This window comes from Drosophila sechellia, chromosome 3R, assembly GCF_004382195.2.
Source record: "Drosophila sechellia strain sech25 chromosome 3R, ASM438219v1, whole genome shotgun sequence".
In the NCBI taxonomy this organism is placed as follows: Eukaryota; Metazoa; Arthropoda; class Insecta; order Diptera; family Drosophilidae; genus Drosophila; species Drosophila sechellia.
Genome location: NC_045952.1, coordinates 22,488,245 through 22,503,705, shown reverse-complemented (window position 1 = coordinate 22,503,705; position 15,461 = coordinate 22,488,245). Strand labels below are relative to the sequence as shown.

Sequence of the window (15,461 nt, the reverse complement as noted above, 5' to 3'; positions counted from 1 at the left end):
CGAAATTGTTTAGCACTTTTAAGGTAGGTCTAATTTTTTTTGTTAGGTAAGTTGTGTACATTGAAATAATATTTAATATTTTCACAATTATCAAAAATGTTTCACTGTAACTGATCCGTGCGATACTTATCATTCACAGAGAACTATCGCATGGCAACTGCAGTTCTCCTCGCCCATCTCTATTGGACTGTGTGGACGTTAGCAGCTTGCCGTACTTGTGCCGTTTAAAAGGCGAAATTTCATCAGTTTGATTTCAATTGCAAACGAACGACCTGCGAACATGTCAATAAAGCTCAAAGCGAACCTCAACAATCCGCCCATAAGTGAGTATAAATAGGATGCCGGCTGCTGTGACCTTCAGTGCCCGGAGGATTTGCACTTAGTGAGGTTATATCCGCATCGGGGTCTATTTATGTACACAATATATTGGGCATTCCATTCGAACCCTCTTTTATTGCATCAGACCCGGTATCGTGATATTAATTGACTCATTCAACTAGGTGGCCTAGCGACGGCGCACCTAATTAATGGCACGGTACCCGTGGAGATAGTGTGGAGCAAGGAGGAGACTTCGCTGCAGTTTCCAGATAATCGCCTGTTGGTGTGCCACTCCAACAACGATGTGCTCCGCGCCCTCGCTCGCGCTGCTCCGGACTACAAGCTGTACGGAGAAACGGCCATCGAACGGACACAGATTGATCACTGGCTATCTTTCTCACTGACCTGCGAGGATGACATATCCTGGGCTCTCTCCTTCCTGGACAAGTCCATTGCCCCGGTGACATACCTGGTGGCCAATAAGCTGACTATCGCCGATTTTGCACTGTTCAACGAGATGCACTCGCGCTATGAGTTCCTCGCCGCCAAGGGAATTCCTCAGCACGTGCAGCGTTGGTATGACCTCATCACCGCCCAGCCGTTGATCCAGAAGGCGCTGCAGTCCCTGCCAGAGGATGCAAAGGTTAAGAGAAGTCCACAGTCTTCCAAGGAGCAGACACCCGCCAAAACGGGCGAGCGCAAGCAGGAGGGCAAGTTCGTGGATTTGCCAGGTGCCGAGATGGGCAAGGTGGTTGTGCGCTTCCCGCCAGAAGCCTCCGGCTATCTACACATTGGTCATGCTAAGGCGGCTCTGCTGAATCAGTACTACGCCTTGGCGTTTCAAGGAACGCTGATCATGAGATTCGATGACACGAATCCAGCCAAGGAGACAGTCGAGTTCGAAAATGTCATTCTCGGCGATCTCGAGCAGCTGCAGATCAAGCCCGACGTATTTACGCACACATCGAACTACTTCGACCTAATGCTCGACTACTGTGTCCGTCTGATCAAGGAGAGCAAGGCCTATGTGGATGATACCCCTCCGGAGCAAATGAAGCTGGAGCGCGAGCAACGCGTGGAGTCCGCAAATCGTTCCAACTGTGAGTTTATCTTAATTCCTAAACTATAATGTTAGCAGTTTATGATGAAATTTCAAACGGTTTAATTACTTTCAATTAAAATTCTCACTTGTTTTCATGGTTCAGTAACTGTTCCGATTATATTTCACCATGATGTTTGAGCAAAAAATGTTTTTTTACACATACTAATTCTCGTTTTCTCTTTTAGCTGTCGAGAAAAATCTTTCGCTGTGGCAGGAGATGGTTAAGGGATCTGAGAAGGGTCAAAAATACTGCGTGCGCGCCAAGATCGACATGAGCTCTCCCAACGGGTGTATGCGTGACCCCACCATCTATCGCTGCAAGAACGAGCCACATCCACGCACGGGAACCAAATACAAGTGAGTATAACAAATAAATTGTTATAGAAAATCATATGTGACTTTTATTATTTTCAGGGTGTACCCCACCTACGACTTTGCCTGCCCTATTGTGGACGCCATCGAAAATGTGACCCACACCCTGCGCACCACTGAGTACCATGACCGAGATGATCAGTTCTACTGGTTCATTGATGCCCTGAAGCTAAGAAAACCGTACATCTGGTCATACAGTCGATTGAACATGACCAACACTGTGTTGTCCAAGAGGAAACTTACCTGGTTTGTGGATTCTGGTCTGGTTGACGGCTGGGATGATCCTCGATTCCCAACGGTGCGTGGTATCATTCGACGCGGAATGACAGTGGAGGGCTTAAAGGAGTTCATCATTGCCCAAGGCAGCAGTAAATCCGTAGTGTTCATGAACTGGGATAAGATCTGGGCCTTCAACAAGAAGGTCATCGATCCGATTGCTCCTCGTTACACTGCTTTGGAGAAGGAGAAGCGCGTTATTGTTAATGTGGCTGGCGCTAAGGTGGAAAGGATCCAGGTGTCCGTGCATCCCAAGGATGAATCGCTGGGTAAAAAGACCGTCTTGTTGGGTCCCCGCATCTACATTGACTACGTTGATGCCGAAGCCTTGAAGGAGGGTGAAAATGCAACTTTCATTAACTGGGGCAACATCCTTATCAAGAAGGTAAACAAGGATGCATCTGGAAACATAACTTCCGTTGATGCTGCTCTCAATTTGGAGAACAAGGACTTCAAAAAGACTCTTAAACTCACCTGGTTGGCTGTGGAAGATGATCCCAGTGTCTATCCACCCACTTTCTGCGTTTACTTTGACAATATCATCAGCAAAGCTGTTCTGGGCAAGGACGAGGACTTTAAGCAGTTTATTGGCCACAAGACCCGCGATGAGGTTCCCATGCTGGGCGATCCTGAACTGAAGAAGTGCAAGAAGGGTGATATTATCCAGTTACAGAGGCGTGGCTTCTTTAAGGTGGACGTCGCTTATGCACCGCCCAGTGGATACACAAATGTTCCTTCTCCCATTGTTTTGTTCTCTATTCCTGATGGACATACGAAGGATGTGCCAACTTCAGGTCTGAAAGTCAATGCTCCGGATGCCAAGGCGACGGTGAGTTAATTTGTGCTTTACATACATAATACTATAAATTGGGGTATTCATTATTCGACATAGGAAGTACAATTAACTAGAAAATCAGCTGTTTGGAGCTCTCCGAACTTTTTCACTCTCCCACTGCGGCTCTCTGAAGCTCTTTCACTTTCTCTTAATTATGTGCCGCGTTGGTAGCGACGTAGTCTTCTTCTTGGAAGAAAACCAGTTGTATGCTGAACTACCTAGCGTGTGGATCGTTATCGTCAACCTCAGTAAGGCAAAGACAACAAATTAAAAGAGAAGCTCGATGAATAATACATGTATTGCTGACGTTGCAAAGAGCTTTTGGAAAATATTAATACACTGCTGCAGTTTTGCTTTTTATCACAATTAAAAAAATATGTGTTTCTTTCACAGAAAAAGGCATCATCACCTGTAAGTTCTTCCGGACAAGCTTCCGAATTGAACAGCCAAATTACCCAGCAAGGCGATCTGGTCCGAGATCTGAAATCTAAGAAAGCAGCCAAGGATCAAATCGACGTTGCTGTGAAGAAGCTGATCGCCCTGAAAGCGGACTACAAATCAGCTACGGGAAAGGATTGGAAGCCAGGGCAAGCTGCTGCTCCTTCTGCACCTGCCGCCAGCTCATCCACTGCCAACGACGCCGTTTCAGTTAATGCCAGCATTGTCAAACAAGGCGATTTGGTCAGAGATCTAAAGGGAAAGAAGGCTAGCAAACCAGAGATTGACGCTGCTGTAAAAACTCTTCTTGAACTTAAGGCTCAGTACAAGACTCTCACCGGTCAGGATTGGAAACCAGGCACTGTACCTCCCACTGCCGCTCCATCTCCATCTGCTGCTCCCTGCTCCGGTGCCAACGATTCGGTGGCCCAAATTCTTAGCCAAATCACTGCCCAGGGTGACAAAGTTCGGGAGCTGAAGTCAGCTAAAGCCGATAAGGCTACCGTTGATGCTGCAGTAAAGACGCTGCTCAGTTTGAAGGCTGACTACAAAGCAGCCACCGGCAGTGACTGGAAACCAGGTACCACAGCTCCAGCTCCAGCAGCAACTCCTGTAAAAGTCAAGCAGGAGAAGAATCCGGAGCCAGCTTCTGCCCTTGCTGTAAACACACTGCTTGACAAGATCGCCCAACAAGGTGATAAAATCCGTCAATTGAAATCGGCGAAATCGGAAAAATCCCTTGTTGATGCCGAGGTTAAACTTTTGCTGGCTTTGAAAACGGACTACAAATCGCTAACTGGTCAAGAGTGGAAACCAGGTACTGTGGCACCCGCTCCCACAACTGTAGCTATGGTCGATCTTACTGGTGGAGATTCAGGCAGTGACGTAGACAGTGTCTTGAGCAAGATTCAAGCCCAAGGTGATAAGATCAGAAAATTGAAGTCCGAGAAGGCAGCCAAGAACGTAATCGATCCTGAGGTTAAGGCTCTGCTTGCTCTTAAAGCTGAATATAAGACGGTGAGCGGTAAGGACTGGACGCCAGACGCTAAGGCTGAACCCGCTGTAGTAAAAGAGGAAGCTAGTCCCGTTTCGATGGCATCGCCAGCTAAGGATGAACTCACCCAGGAGATTAATGCTCAGGGGAACAAGGTACGCGACGCGAAAGGTAACAAGGCAGCCAAGGAGGTCATCGATGCTGAAGTGGCCAAGTTGTTGGCCCTCAAGGCCAAGTACAAGGAAGTCACGGGCACCGATTTCCCCGTAGCAGGTCGCGGTGGCGGCGGCGGTGGAGGTTCCGCCAAGAAAGCGCCAAAAGAGGCACAACCAAAGCCAGCAAAGCCGGTAAAGAAGGAACCTGCTGCCGATGCTTCCGGAGCTGTGAAAAAGCAAACCCGCCTGGGTCTGGAGGCTACCAAGGAGGATAACTTGCCTGACTGGTACTCGCAGGTTATCACCAAGGGAGAGATGATCGAATATTACGACGTGTCTGGATGCTACATTCTGCGTCACTGGTCCTTCGCCATCTGGAAAGCTATCAAGACTTGGTTTGATGCTGAGATTACACGCATGGGCGTTAAGGAGTGCTACTTCCCGATCTTCGTTTCTAAAGCTGTGCTGGAGAAGGAGAAGACGCATATCGCGGACTTCGCTCCGGAGGTGGCCTGGGTCACCAAGTCCGGTGACTCTGATTTGGCTGAGCCAATCGCCGTGCGTCCTACCTCCGAGACCGTCATGTACCCCGCCTACGCCAAATGGGTACAGTCCTACAGGGATCTGCCGATTCGCCTCAATCAGTGGAATAACGTTGTCGTAAGTATTGCCTTTAATTGACCTAATTTATCGTTTATTAACCACCAATTTATGTTTTATGTTGTAGCGCTGGGAATTCAAGCAGCCAACTCCTTTCCTACGTACCCGCGAGTTCCTGTGGCAGGAGGGTCACACCGCCTTCGCCGACAAGGAAGAAGCCGCCAAGGAAGTTCTTGACATTCTCGATCTTTATGCCCTGGTGTACACCCATCTGCTGGCCATTCCCGTAGTCAAGGGCCGCAAGACTGAGAAGGAGAAGTTCGCTGGTGGTGACTACACCACCACCGTGGAGGCATTCATCTCGGCTTCAGGACGTGCCATTCAAGGTGCTACCAGTCATCATTTGGGCCAGAATTTCTCGAAGATGTTCGAAATCGTTTACGAGGACCCTGAAACGCAGCAGAAGAAGTACGTTTACCAGAACTCCTGGGGCCTCACTACCCGCACTATTGGCGTGATGATCATGGTGCATGCCGACAACCAGGGCCTGGTGTTGCCCCCACACGTCGCCTGTATTCAGGCCATTGTGGTGCCCTGCGGCATCACCGTTAACACGAAGGATGACGAGCGGGCGCAGCTACTGGACGCTTGCAAGGCCCTTGAGAAGCGCCTTGTCGGCGGTGGAGTTCGTTGCGAGGGTGACTACCGTGACAACTATTCGCCCGGCTGGAAGTTTAATCACTGGGAACTGAAGGGCGTGCCGCTGCGATTGGAAGTGGGTCCCAAGGACCTAAAGGCCCAACAACTGGTGGCCGTGCGTCGCGACACTGGCGAAAAGATCACCATACCGCTGGCCGATGTGGAGAAGAAGATACCTGCGCTGCTCGAAACCATTCACGAGAGCATGCTTAATAAGGCGCAAGAGGATATGGCCAGTCACACGAAAAAGGTCAGCAACTGGACGGACTTCTGTGGTTTCCTAGAGCAGAAAAACATCCTTTTGGCTCCCTTCTGCGGCGAGATCAGTTGCGAGGACAAGATCAAGGCAGACAGCGCCCGCGGCGAAGAGGCCGAGCCAGGAGCTCCAGCGATGGGTGCCAAGTCGCTGTGTATTCCCTTCGATCAACCAGCTGCCATCGCGGCTAGCGATAAGTGCATCAACCCCAGCTGCACCAACAAGCCCAAGTTCTACACGCTCTTCGGACGAAGCTACTAACCGAAAGTGATCTGGAAAGAAGCCAGGCTTCGTTGTTTCTCTAAATCATATTTTTAAAAAATGAACTCGATTGGTTAGGATCGATTGACCTATATGTACTCTGATTTTCACAAAAGCTTACTATTCATTTTAAATTGATTAAATGTTTAAATTGAAAACCATTTTGCCTTTGTGTATTCATAGTAATTTATCATTATTTGCTTGTATTTCTCTTACATAATGCAAATCTTTAACTTACAGCAAGACTAATTTTAATTGGGATTTTCAATAAGTTGTCAAACAATTTAACCCCAGTTGCGCCGTGCAAATATAATTAGAAATGGGAATAACGAGGCGTATACTGCATACATCGCAATACTTTGTTTAGTTCCGTTTATAAAGCATAAATTATTTATAGACTTCTTTTCGATATGGAACACTAGACTTTTGAAAAGGTATCAATCCTATCGCCAGCCAATTAAATACTTAATTACGTGTCAATTAGCTTATATTTTATCGACTTCTTAATACTTACTTCACTATCAGTAAGTTAAAGTTTAAATTGTTCAAAAACGTTGCTTTAATATAACTAGGGTTTCACTAGTATCATAAATTAAATTTGTTTTAAAAGGAAGCTGTCAATGTGAAGAAATCGGTCCCCCCATCATACCCTCATTTATCTTTTAATAACACAAATTAAAAAAAACTTAGCAGCACCATTTCAATAAATGGATAATTTTTCACCAGTCGCAATCAGTGGATTCCATCTTAAACTGTTTGGAGGTGGGTAGCGATATGACCAGATATAGGAATTGATACCAGAGCCCAAGGCATTCAAATACTCGAGTACTTGCTGTTCAAATGCCGCTCACCAAGATCAGTAGTTTAATTGTCATACATATGAGTAGGTCGCGGGAGGCGAAAAGTGGTTTAGGAATGCACCCTAAGCTGGGTGAGAGTGAGTCCAGCTAATTAAATGCATATCTTATATCTGGCCACTTTGCGTCAGCAGCCGTTGCCGCCGACCTGTTTTAAATGGAAAAATAATGGCCGAGCCCACACGGCGTATGGGTTATATGGACAATATTGCGTGCCGATATGCGTAAACATCAACAATCGCAGAACCACAAATGACAAGCAGTCCCAGTCAACTGAGATAAACAAATATGACTATTTCCATTCGTATTGCCATGACTGGTTTCCCCTGGGAGTAGTGATGCAATTGGATAATATCACTGGTCTATACCAAAATGGTATGGTTAGCAAATAACAAAGTTCTTATAAATATGAATGGAATTTTGTATAATAACATAATATTTATGTAATTTTTATCATTTATGTAATTTTTATCATTTCCAGCTATATATTATAATTTATTATAGTATTATTTATAGCAGTTATAAATCCTTTTCTGAAATTTTGCCACTAGCACATTCAGTTGCGAAACGAAGTTTATAGTTAGGTATATAACTGGCACGATACCCAGCTCAGTTGCTTGGTTGACTCAGGTCAAGCCTTAGTGTGTTCTACTTAGTCGTTAATCGAATCTCGAACAAATAGCAAATATTTAGTGTTATTTAGTATTCAGCTGCTGCGAAAGCAAGCGCGATTTGCAATTATGTTTGATTTATGGCGGCGGTCCCCATTTCGATGGGTGGTGTTGGTGGTTGGTAGTTTTGGATCTAGGAAGTCCCATTTATTTCATCCGCAGCTCCAGCTTCACCTCTTAACTCCAGCCCACTTGGAGTAATCAATTGCAAAAAAAAATTGCATAATGATGGCCGCGACTGATGGAATGCATGGCGCATACGTATGTATGTAAGTATCTACTCAAGCAACCTGTTCACAAATGCCGGATTATTCATCGGTATAGTACAATCGAAAAATTTAATGGGGAATTGGAGTTGTGGAAGTGAAAAGAGCAGTTCTAGAGTTCCGGAAGTGAGTCAGTCTGCCTCTGGTATATTTTTAGTTCTAAACTAGATTTCGAAATCGAAATTAGGCTCTTGATTAAAAGATCAAGATCTAAATATAAGTATTAATCAAGTCTGACAAAACTATCCTAATTAAATTTAGTTATATTCCACATCATCTAATGACAATATTCTAACTTAATTCTCACATAAGATTTAGAATTCTTTAATTAAAAACCATAACATTTTGCGTTTTATTTAACAAAAAAATTGCGCCTCTTTATGGATCTTTTAACGATATAGGAAAGATTATGATAATAGGAAAATTTTGTGGTTTTTTGAGTTGTACACTTAAAAATTGTTAATTATAAGTTACAAGTATCAAGTTCTAAGCATAGCTTATAAACAGCAAAAGTGTGAAAGGCAAATATTAGCTAGTGAGTAACCATATGGAAGTCAAACAGGATCCAGTCGAGATTCAAGATTATGACATTGTTTCCACATGAAAATCGAGGAATGTAAAAGGCAAAGATCAAAGACATTTTCCAAGGAGTTTCTTAGAGATTCGGGCACGTGTGTTGAAATCTCTTCCGCTTGACTGGAGACGAAGTCCGGATTGGTCGTGCAATTCGCGGATGGGTGACGAGACAGTTTCCTCGGTTCTGTCGCGTTTACAGAACCAATTAGAGTGGAACTATGAATTGGGCTGGACCAGGGGCGTCCGTCCAACGACTTGGGCTGCCAAAACAAATTATGTCATCAAAGGAAAGGGAAATGGAATACAACCGATGAGCTGCGTAGCCTGTTATTAACCGCAAGGTCCGTGGGCCAACATACCTGGCTGGAAAAAAAAATGAAAACGTAACGGAGACGTTGCTGAATCACAATTTCAAGGTCGTCTCATCACGACATCTTCTGTTGTGGCTCGTTGTTACCGGATTGTGAAATCTCCAGCGATCCTGTGCTCCAATGTGTCCAATGGTCATGCCCCTCATCCCCACATTACGCCAGCCCACAAACCAACTCACCTGACGGGGCAACTTTTTTTTTACCTGGCCATTATCACAGCTTGCAGCCGTGGATCAGGTTCCTCCAAGAGGAAAAAAATCTCTTCTACAGCCAAAAATTGCATGAATGCATTTTAGCGCGGAAATGCGCTGGTATGAGTTGTCTGAATTCGTGCATATACCACTACAGTAGAGACTCAAATAATAGCGAATATCAATTAGGTTTTCAAATCCTAATTAAATTGTTTTAATAGGTTAAATGCACAGGTGTCAAGTAAATGATTTCATTATCATTTTTAATAATTCATCATTTGCGCTAAACATACTTAACATGTTTTAGATTAAAGTAAAGAAATAGAAAGAAACCAGTACTCGTATATAAAATGGTATTGATGAAACTTTGAAAATTGATCTTAAAAATAGCGTGTGCGTGAGACAAGCCCTCCAAAGAAAGTTCCTTATAAAGGATCCTCACTGTATGAATGCATCTGTTTCGCTGCCATGGATGACATGCGCTTTTTTAGGGCCACCTCAAGTGGCTGGCCTTGGTTTGGTGCGGCTCCTTTTTTTGCGGTCGAGGGGAATTTTGTTTTGGACTCCGTCTAGAGTTGTCAGGCCATTGCAGTTCGGATGGTCCGATTCCGAAGACGGGGGTTCCATTTGCATTGCCCTCGCTCGACTTGGAGTACTTTAAGTGCCGTTTAATTGGCTTTAATTCGAGTGTTTCGATTCGGTGTGTGTTTTTCGGCTTTATTGCCTGGCTGAGGGCAAGCTCATCTTACGCCTGATACAACCCGGAAAGCAGCGCTGCTCACCTGGCCAGCACACACACAGGCACACACATGTCAGCGCACACGATCACACGGAGCGGGCAATTGTGTTCGTGCGGCGTTGGCGAGGCAGCGACGCCGGCAGAACCGAGTTTCCTTTGAGCCGAGTATAACTTCAAGCCAATTGCCCGCTTTCAATTCAGTTGCCGCTGAGTTTTCAACCGATTCAATTCGAGACCGCCAACAACACTCGAAGATTCGACAGTCACCGTCGCCTGAGAAGTGAGTTTCAGATTCAATCGAGGTGCTAATAACTTGGCCCAATAGTCGTTGGCCATCCTAATCCCCACGTGAACTTTGGCTCCGTGTGTGTTTGCCCTTACAATTGACACGAAAAGCCTCAATGAAAACAAAAGTCAATCCAACAATTGCAAGCGAAATGTGTGCGAATGTCATAATTTGCGTGCCTCAAGTTACGTGAATCTGTCCGTCCGCCCAAAAAGGAGGCGTGAAATGCTGTGTATAGTGTGTGCTAGTTCAGGAATTAAAAAACTGAGATCGGATCGGCCATAACAATGGGAATAAAATTCAATGGAAATTAATGCAGTTAGAATGGAAAAGAGCAAATTATTTCGAGTTTGTGTCTTAAGTCTTTTGTTCGGAGACAAACATTTGCATAAGTGAATGAGATTGCCAAATTATGCATATTTAAGCATACAATTTCTTGGGACAACACAGTTTTCAACTTTAAACTTTAAGCTTATTAATATAGAAACTTATAAATTGTTGTATTTTTCTTAATATAATAATGAGTGTACTTTTGAGTAAACTATAAGACACTTGTACCGAAGAAAAAATAGTACGGGAAACTAGAATTAGTGAATAACTTATAGATGTTTTAATTGGCTTGTCGGAAACGTAAGCAATTGTGTTTGAATAACTTAACAAATGCTGCATTTTATAATTTTGCAATCAATCAATGATTCAGTTTCATTCTTAAATGTTAAGCAATGGAAAAAAAGCGGCAGCGCATTTATTACAATGAGAAACATTCCACAAGAGTTTGGTTATTATGTTTCTCCTGATGACTGCATATAAAAGTAAACTACTTTAATCAGTGCACCCATAAAACGAGAGTGAAATGCAGTGGCTTTTTATGGGTGGAAATCGCTTAAGTCATCATAAGCTGGCTAATTGCTTGGACTTCCACCCGCACTGGCATTGCCCAAGAGCCTAATGCACACACTAAAAACTAAAGAGCCGAAAATAAAAACCCAAAATAAAGCAATGGTCCAACATTAACCCATTGCGGGACGTACACTTTCCAAACATGAAATAAACAAACAGTCGGTGGCCGCTAACAGGTCTTTAAACTTGTCACTATTTACCAACGCAAACAGATGATGTGCGAGGTGTGATGGTATCCCAGGTGGTGATGGGGCTGTGGATGGGGATGGAGATGGGGGGTTCCAGGGGAACGGACACCCGAAATCCCAATTGGCCGCGGCAATTACACGCGGTTGGTCAACACTCCGCAGTTGTCTCTGCCTGATCGTATTTCACCAGTATCCGCTGCTGACATTGAAATAGAATCTGGCGCGGAGTAGGTTAGACAAACAAACGGCCAGTAAAGCGAACTTGAAAATATACATATGATAGTAACACGACCTCATCGACACTTCCCTTGCTAAATTTTAAAAGTTAAACTAAATCCTTTAAAGCATTACTCTCATAATGAATGTATAGACTACTTTCCGATTTCAGATCGCTGCTTAACCATGGACATACTGAGGAGCGATGCCGATTGCGGCGAGTCCGATATTGCCAAGTTCTATGCAAACAAAACCATCCTTATTACGGGTGCCACCGGATTCATGGGCAAGGTTCTGGTGGAGAAACTACTGCGTAGCTGTGCCGACCTGAACGTCATATATCTATTGATACGCACCAAGAAGGGGGTCGATCCCAGTGTGCGCAAGGAGCAGTACTTCAAGTGTGTGGTAAGTTTCCAGATTCGCCTCCAACTACCGGAACCCACAGCATTCCATTGTTAAATGCTGTAAATCTAATAGTTTATGGCTCGTAAATAAGGCCCAGCCCCCTCGATTTAAGCAGCTTAATTAGCAGGTACTTAGATTGCCATTCTCCGTTGTACCACATGACGTATGCGTAATGGCCATATAAAGTGCAACGAAGTGCATCAAAATTCCATGGAATCGTATAATGGCTATGTTGCCATTTAAAACTGAGAATATTGATTTGTGTGATTTGGATTTTCTAATAATTACCAGCTGAAGCAAAAAAAAAAAAACATTTCCGGGGTTTCTCTAAAAAGTATTGAGCAATAATTAATTCTAAACCACCAAGATTATCTGACTGAAGCTAGTTTCGTAATTCTCCAATAAATTTTGATATTTCATAATGCTGCTTGTGGTTTTATTACGACTGAGAATCCCAAAATTTTAGCTTGCATAATTCTCTTATTGCATAGCTAGTATAGTTTTGATACAATTAATCATTTATTTATTATACTTTTATGACTGTATAATGGTTTTCCGCTTATTTTAAAGTGAGATATGTGAGTCAGTCATAGATTGAGACACTCCATTTCAATTCAGCCAGATCTTACAAAATGCGAAGCTATCTGTATTTCAGTATTGTGGCCTTGCCCACCGGCCGTTAGCCATAATTTCCACTTCAGACAGCCTGACAATTCCGAATCCGAATCCGAATCGCGACGCACTCGCACGTGAACTCAGATATAAATTCTATATAATTATACGCCATAACTGAACTAATACCCCGTTTGCCCTCCGGCAAAAAAGGGAAAACCTCAAACGCAACTCCCGCAAATTACCAAATTATCACACAGCTCAAAGACACTTGGATCCGGTGTTACGTGGAGCCCACAATGCGACCCACTCAAACACATCCACGGCGTTTATAAGTCAAGGTGATCATTATTGGTAGAAAAAATCCAAAAACTTACAATGACTCTTAATTGGCGCCCATTAGGCGATTCTAGCCAGTGGAACAGCAGGCCGTTTGGATCCAAATTGCAATTCCAACGCCATGACACTTAATTAATGACCGACCGACCGACTCTTGTTTTCGCTTTCAGATCTTTGGCAAGCTGCTGGAGAAGAATCCCGGCATCGTGGACAAGGTGCGCGTGGTAAAGGGCGATCTGCTGGAGCCGGACCTTGGCCTGAGCGCCAATGACACCAACACACTCGCCTCCAACGTCGAGGTGGTCTTCCACTGTGCGGCCAATGTGCGCTTCGACCAGCCGCTGCGTCCCATGGTCATGATGAACGTGGTGGGCACCCTGAAGGTCCTCCGGCTCGCCGAGAAGATGAACCATTTGCAGGCTCTGGTCCACGTGTCCACCTCCTACTGCCAGTGCAACGAGAGCGTTCTGGAGGAGCGAGCCTACCCGGCTCCACAGAATCCCTTCTCCATCATCGAGATGGTGGAGACGATGGACGACGAAGCTCTGGCGGAGATTACACCCAAGTAAGTGGATAGCATAGCTCTTTCTGTTATTATTAAAATGCGATGAATTTTGAGCAGCACTTACTTTTAGCAAACAAACGCTTATAAAGATTTGGGCTAACTAAATACTGCCTGTAATATAATAAAGTGCCTATAGTTTCGTGCTCCTTTATAGGCGTACCTTGGTAGCACCTAATAACCAGTTTCTTTGGCTTATTTTCAGATTACTAAACGGCTTGCCAAACACGTACGCTTACAGCAAGGCGCTGTCGGAAGATTTAATTTGCAGATACAACAATAAGCTGCCCATAATCATCACAAGGCCCTCGATCGGTGGGTACACCATAGTGTCTACTCTGTTTTTGTGCCTCCTGGCTAATTGCTTTATTAAATCCATTGCAGTGACCGCCGCCATTCACGAGCCATTGCCCGGCTGGATCGAGGGCGTCAATGGACCCACTGGCCTAATGATCGGCGCTGCCCGCGGAGTCATCCGATCGATGCACTGCAATCCGGACTACGCCTCCACCGTGATACCCGTGGACAAGGCCATCAACGGCATGATCCTGTGCGGCTATCAGCGCGGCAAGGCCAGCCAGGAGAAGGGTAACCAGCAGACGGGTGTCGAGTTCTGCAATCTGTGCATCTCCAGCAAGGCGCTGATGTCTTGGGGCGACAGCATCGAGACGGGTCGTCGATTCTTCTACGAAACGCCACTCAGCTTTGCGCTCTGGTATCCGGGCGGATCCATCAAAAAGAACTACTACCACCACCTCTTCTGCGTCATCTTCTTCCACTATCTGCCCGCCTACTTCATCGACTTTTGGCTGCTCGTCTTTGGCCAAAAGCCATTGTAAGTTAACGCTTAAAATTGGAGTACTCATATTAATACATGGATTATTCCCAACCAGCTTACTCAATGTCCAACGCAAAGTGTCCATGGGTCTGAAGCTGCTGCAGTACTACACAACGAAAAAGTGGGAGTTCCGCAACGAGCGCTTCCAGGAGATGAGCAGTCAGCTGAGCCTCCTGGATCAGGACCTCTTCGACACGTCGGTGGGTCAGGTCAACTGGGAGACATACATCAGCAACTACATTGTGGGCATGCGTACCTATATCCTGGGCGAGAGCGAGGACACTCTGCCGCAGGCCAGGAAGGTCCTGCGACGCCTGTACATCCTCGACTGGGTCAGCAAGGTGCTGTTTTTCTCCCTGAGCTTCTGGTTCCTGTGGACCCATTTGGATGGCTTTGTGGAGCGGAGCGATGCCTTCATCCGATCCTCGCTCAGCACCATTTACCATGAGCGAAACAGCACCATACATGTATAAACCTTTCTTTAATTATGTACTTCAAATATAGTCCACAAGATTTTGTTTCTTTTTAAGTAAGCTAGCTGTGTTTTATAAATTTGAACTAAATAACTGGGTTTCAGCTAGATAAGGTTTAAAAGCAAGAAAACCTACAAGCACATAGGAATTGTGTGAAAGATCAATAGAATGATAAGCCCGAAAGTAACTTAGTAAATTCCTAAAAGTATGAGTTCTAAATAAAAACGTAGCAAAACACTAAAAAAAGCAAAAGCTAAATTGCCGAAAAAATATATAAAATCAAGTGTATCAGTAGGTATTCAAATAATAAACAATTTATTGATAAATACACTATTTGGTCATGCTATACAAATAAAATATAAAATATTACGATGCTTTCTAAAGAAATTCAGTTCCAAATATCCCCCCTGAATTCGACATATAGCCGAAGATGATAAATCATAGCTTAATCTTGGAGTCAAAGAAAAACGTGAACGTGAAACCGATAACAAATACCTAATCTCGCCCTGGCAACGAAGCGAGTAATCCGCCGGCGATGGTGCCGCGTTTCTAGCGGGCACTCCACCCACAGAGCTTTTCGGTGAAAAGTTTGCACCGCTCTCGCCAGAGAGCCAAAAGCTCGGCTCTCCGAAAAAGCCGACATATATATACATATCTATGCG

General features: G+C 44.7%; 2 protein-coding genes across 4 annotated transcripts; both read left to right on the top strand.

Moving 5' to 3' along the window:
* The first annotated feature begins 180 nt into the window (after positions 1 to 180).
* LOC6607654 (bifunctional glutamate/proline--tRNA ligase) lies at positions 181 to 6,467 on the top strand. Of its 2 annotated transcripts, XM_032721079.1 has the most exons (6): positions 181 to 323; positions 501 to 1,418; positions 1,606 to 1,777; positions 1,835 to 2,897; positions 3,297 to 5,150; positions 5,218 to 6,467. In XM_032721079.1, the coding sequence occupies exons 1-6, from the start codon at positions 281 to 283 to the stop codon at positions 6,304 to 6,306; spliced, it is 5,139 nt and encodes a 1,712-aa protein (XP_032576970.1). In that variant the 5' UTR covers positions 181 to 280; the 3' UTR covers positions 6,307 to 6,467. The 2 variants fall into 2 exon arrangements, with proteins under 2 accessions (XP_032576970.1, XP_032576971.1); XM_032721080.1 differs by lacking the exons at positions 181 to 323; positions 501 to 1,418; positions 1,606 to 1,777; positions 1,835 to 2,897 and adding an exon at positions 3,069 to 3,151.
* A 3,685-nt stretch (positions 6,468 to 10,152) lies between these two features.
* On the top strand, positions 10,153 to 14,859 carry LOC6607653 (putative fatty acyl-CoA reductase CG5065). Of its 2 annotated transcripts, none has more exons than XM_032721083.1 (6): positions 10,153 to 10,257; positions 11,740 to 11,975; positions 13,097 to 13,491; positions 13,694 to 13,803; positions 13,873 to 14,323; positions 14,382 to 14,859. In XM_032721083.1, exons 2-6 carry the CDS (start codon positions 11,754 to 11,756, stop codon positions 14,797 to 14,799), a joined length of 1,596 nt encoding a protein of 531 aa, XP_032576974.1. In that variant the 5' UTR covers positions 10,153 to 10,257; positions 11,740 to 11,753; the 3' UTR covers positions 14,800 to 14,859. The 2 variants fall into 2 exon arrangements, with proteins under 2 accessions (XP_032576974.1, XP_032576975.1); XM_032721084.1 differs by having other exon boundaries at positions 10,166 to 10,257; positions 11,722 to 11,975.
* Positions 14,860 to 15,461: the final 602 nt, after the last annotated feature.

Coding starts and splice junctions, on each gene's coding strand:
- LOC6607654 (XM_032721079.1), top strand. CDS start 281: ATGTCAATAAAGCTCAAAGCGAACCTCAACAATCCGCCCATAA. Junction 1,778..1,834: donor CGCACGGGAACCAAATACAA/GTGAGTATAACA, acceptor TATTATTTTCAG/GGTGTACCCCACCTACGACT. Junction 5,151..5,217: donor ATCAGTGGAATAACGTTGTC/GTAAGTATTGCC, acceptor TTTATGTTGTAG/CGCTGGGAATTCAAGCAGCC.
- LOC6607653 (XM_032721083.1), top strand. CDS start 11,754: ATGGACATACTGAGGAGCGATGCCGATTGCGGCGAGTCCGATATTGCC. Junction 13,492..13,693: donor CTGGCGGAGATTACACCCAA/GTAAGTGGATAG, acceptor GCTTATTTTCAG/ATTACTAAACGGCTTGCCAA. Junction 14,324..14,381: donor GTCTTTGGCCAAAAGCCATT/GTAAGTTAACGC, acceptor ATTCCCAACCAG/CTTACTCAATGTCCAACGCA.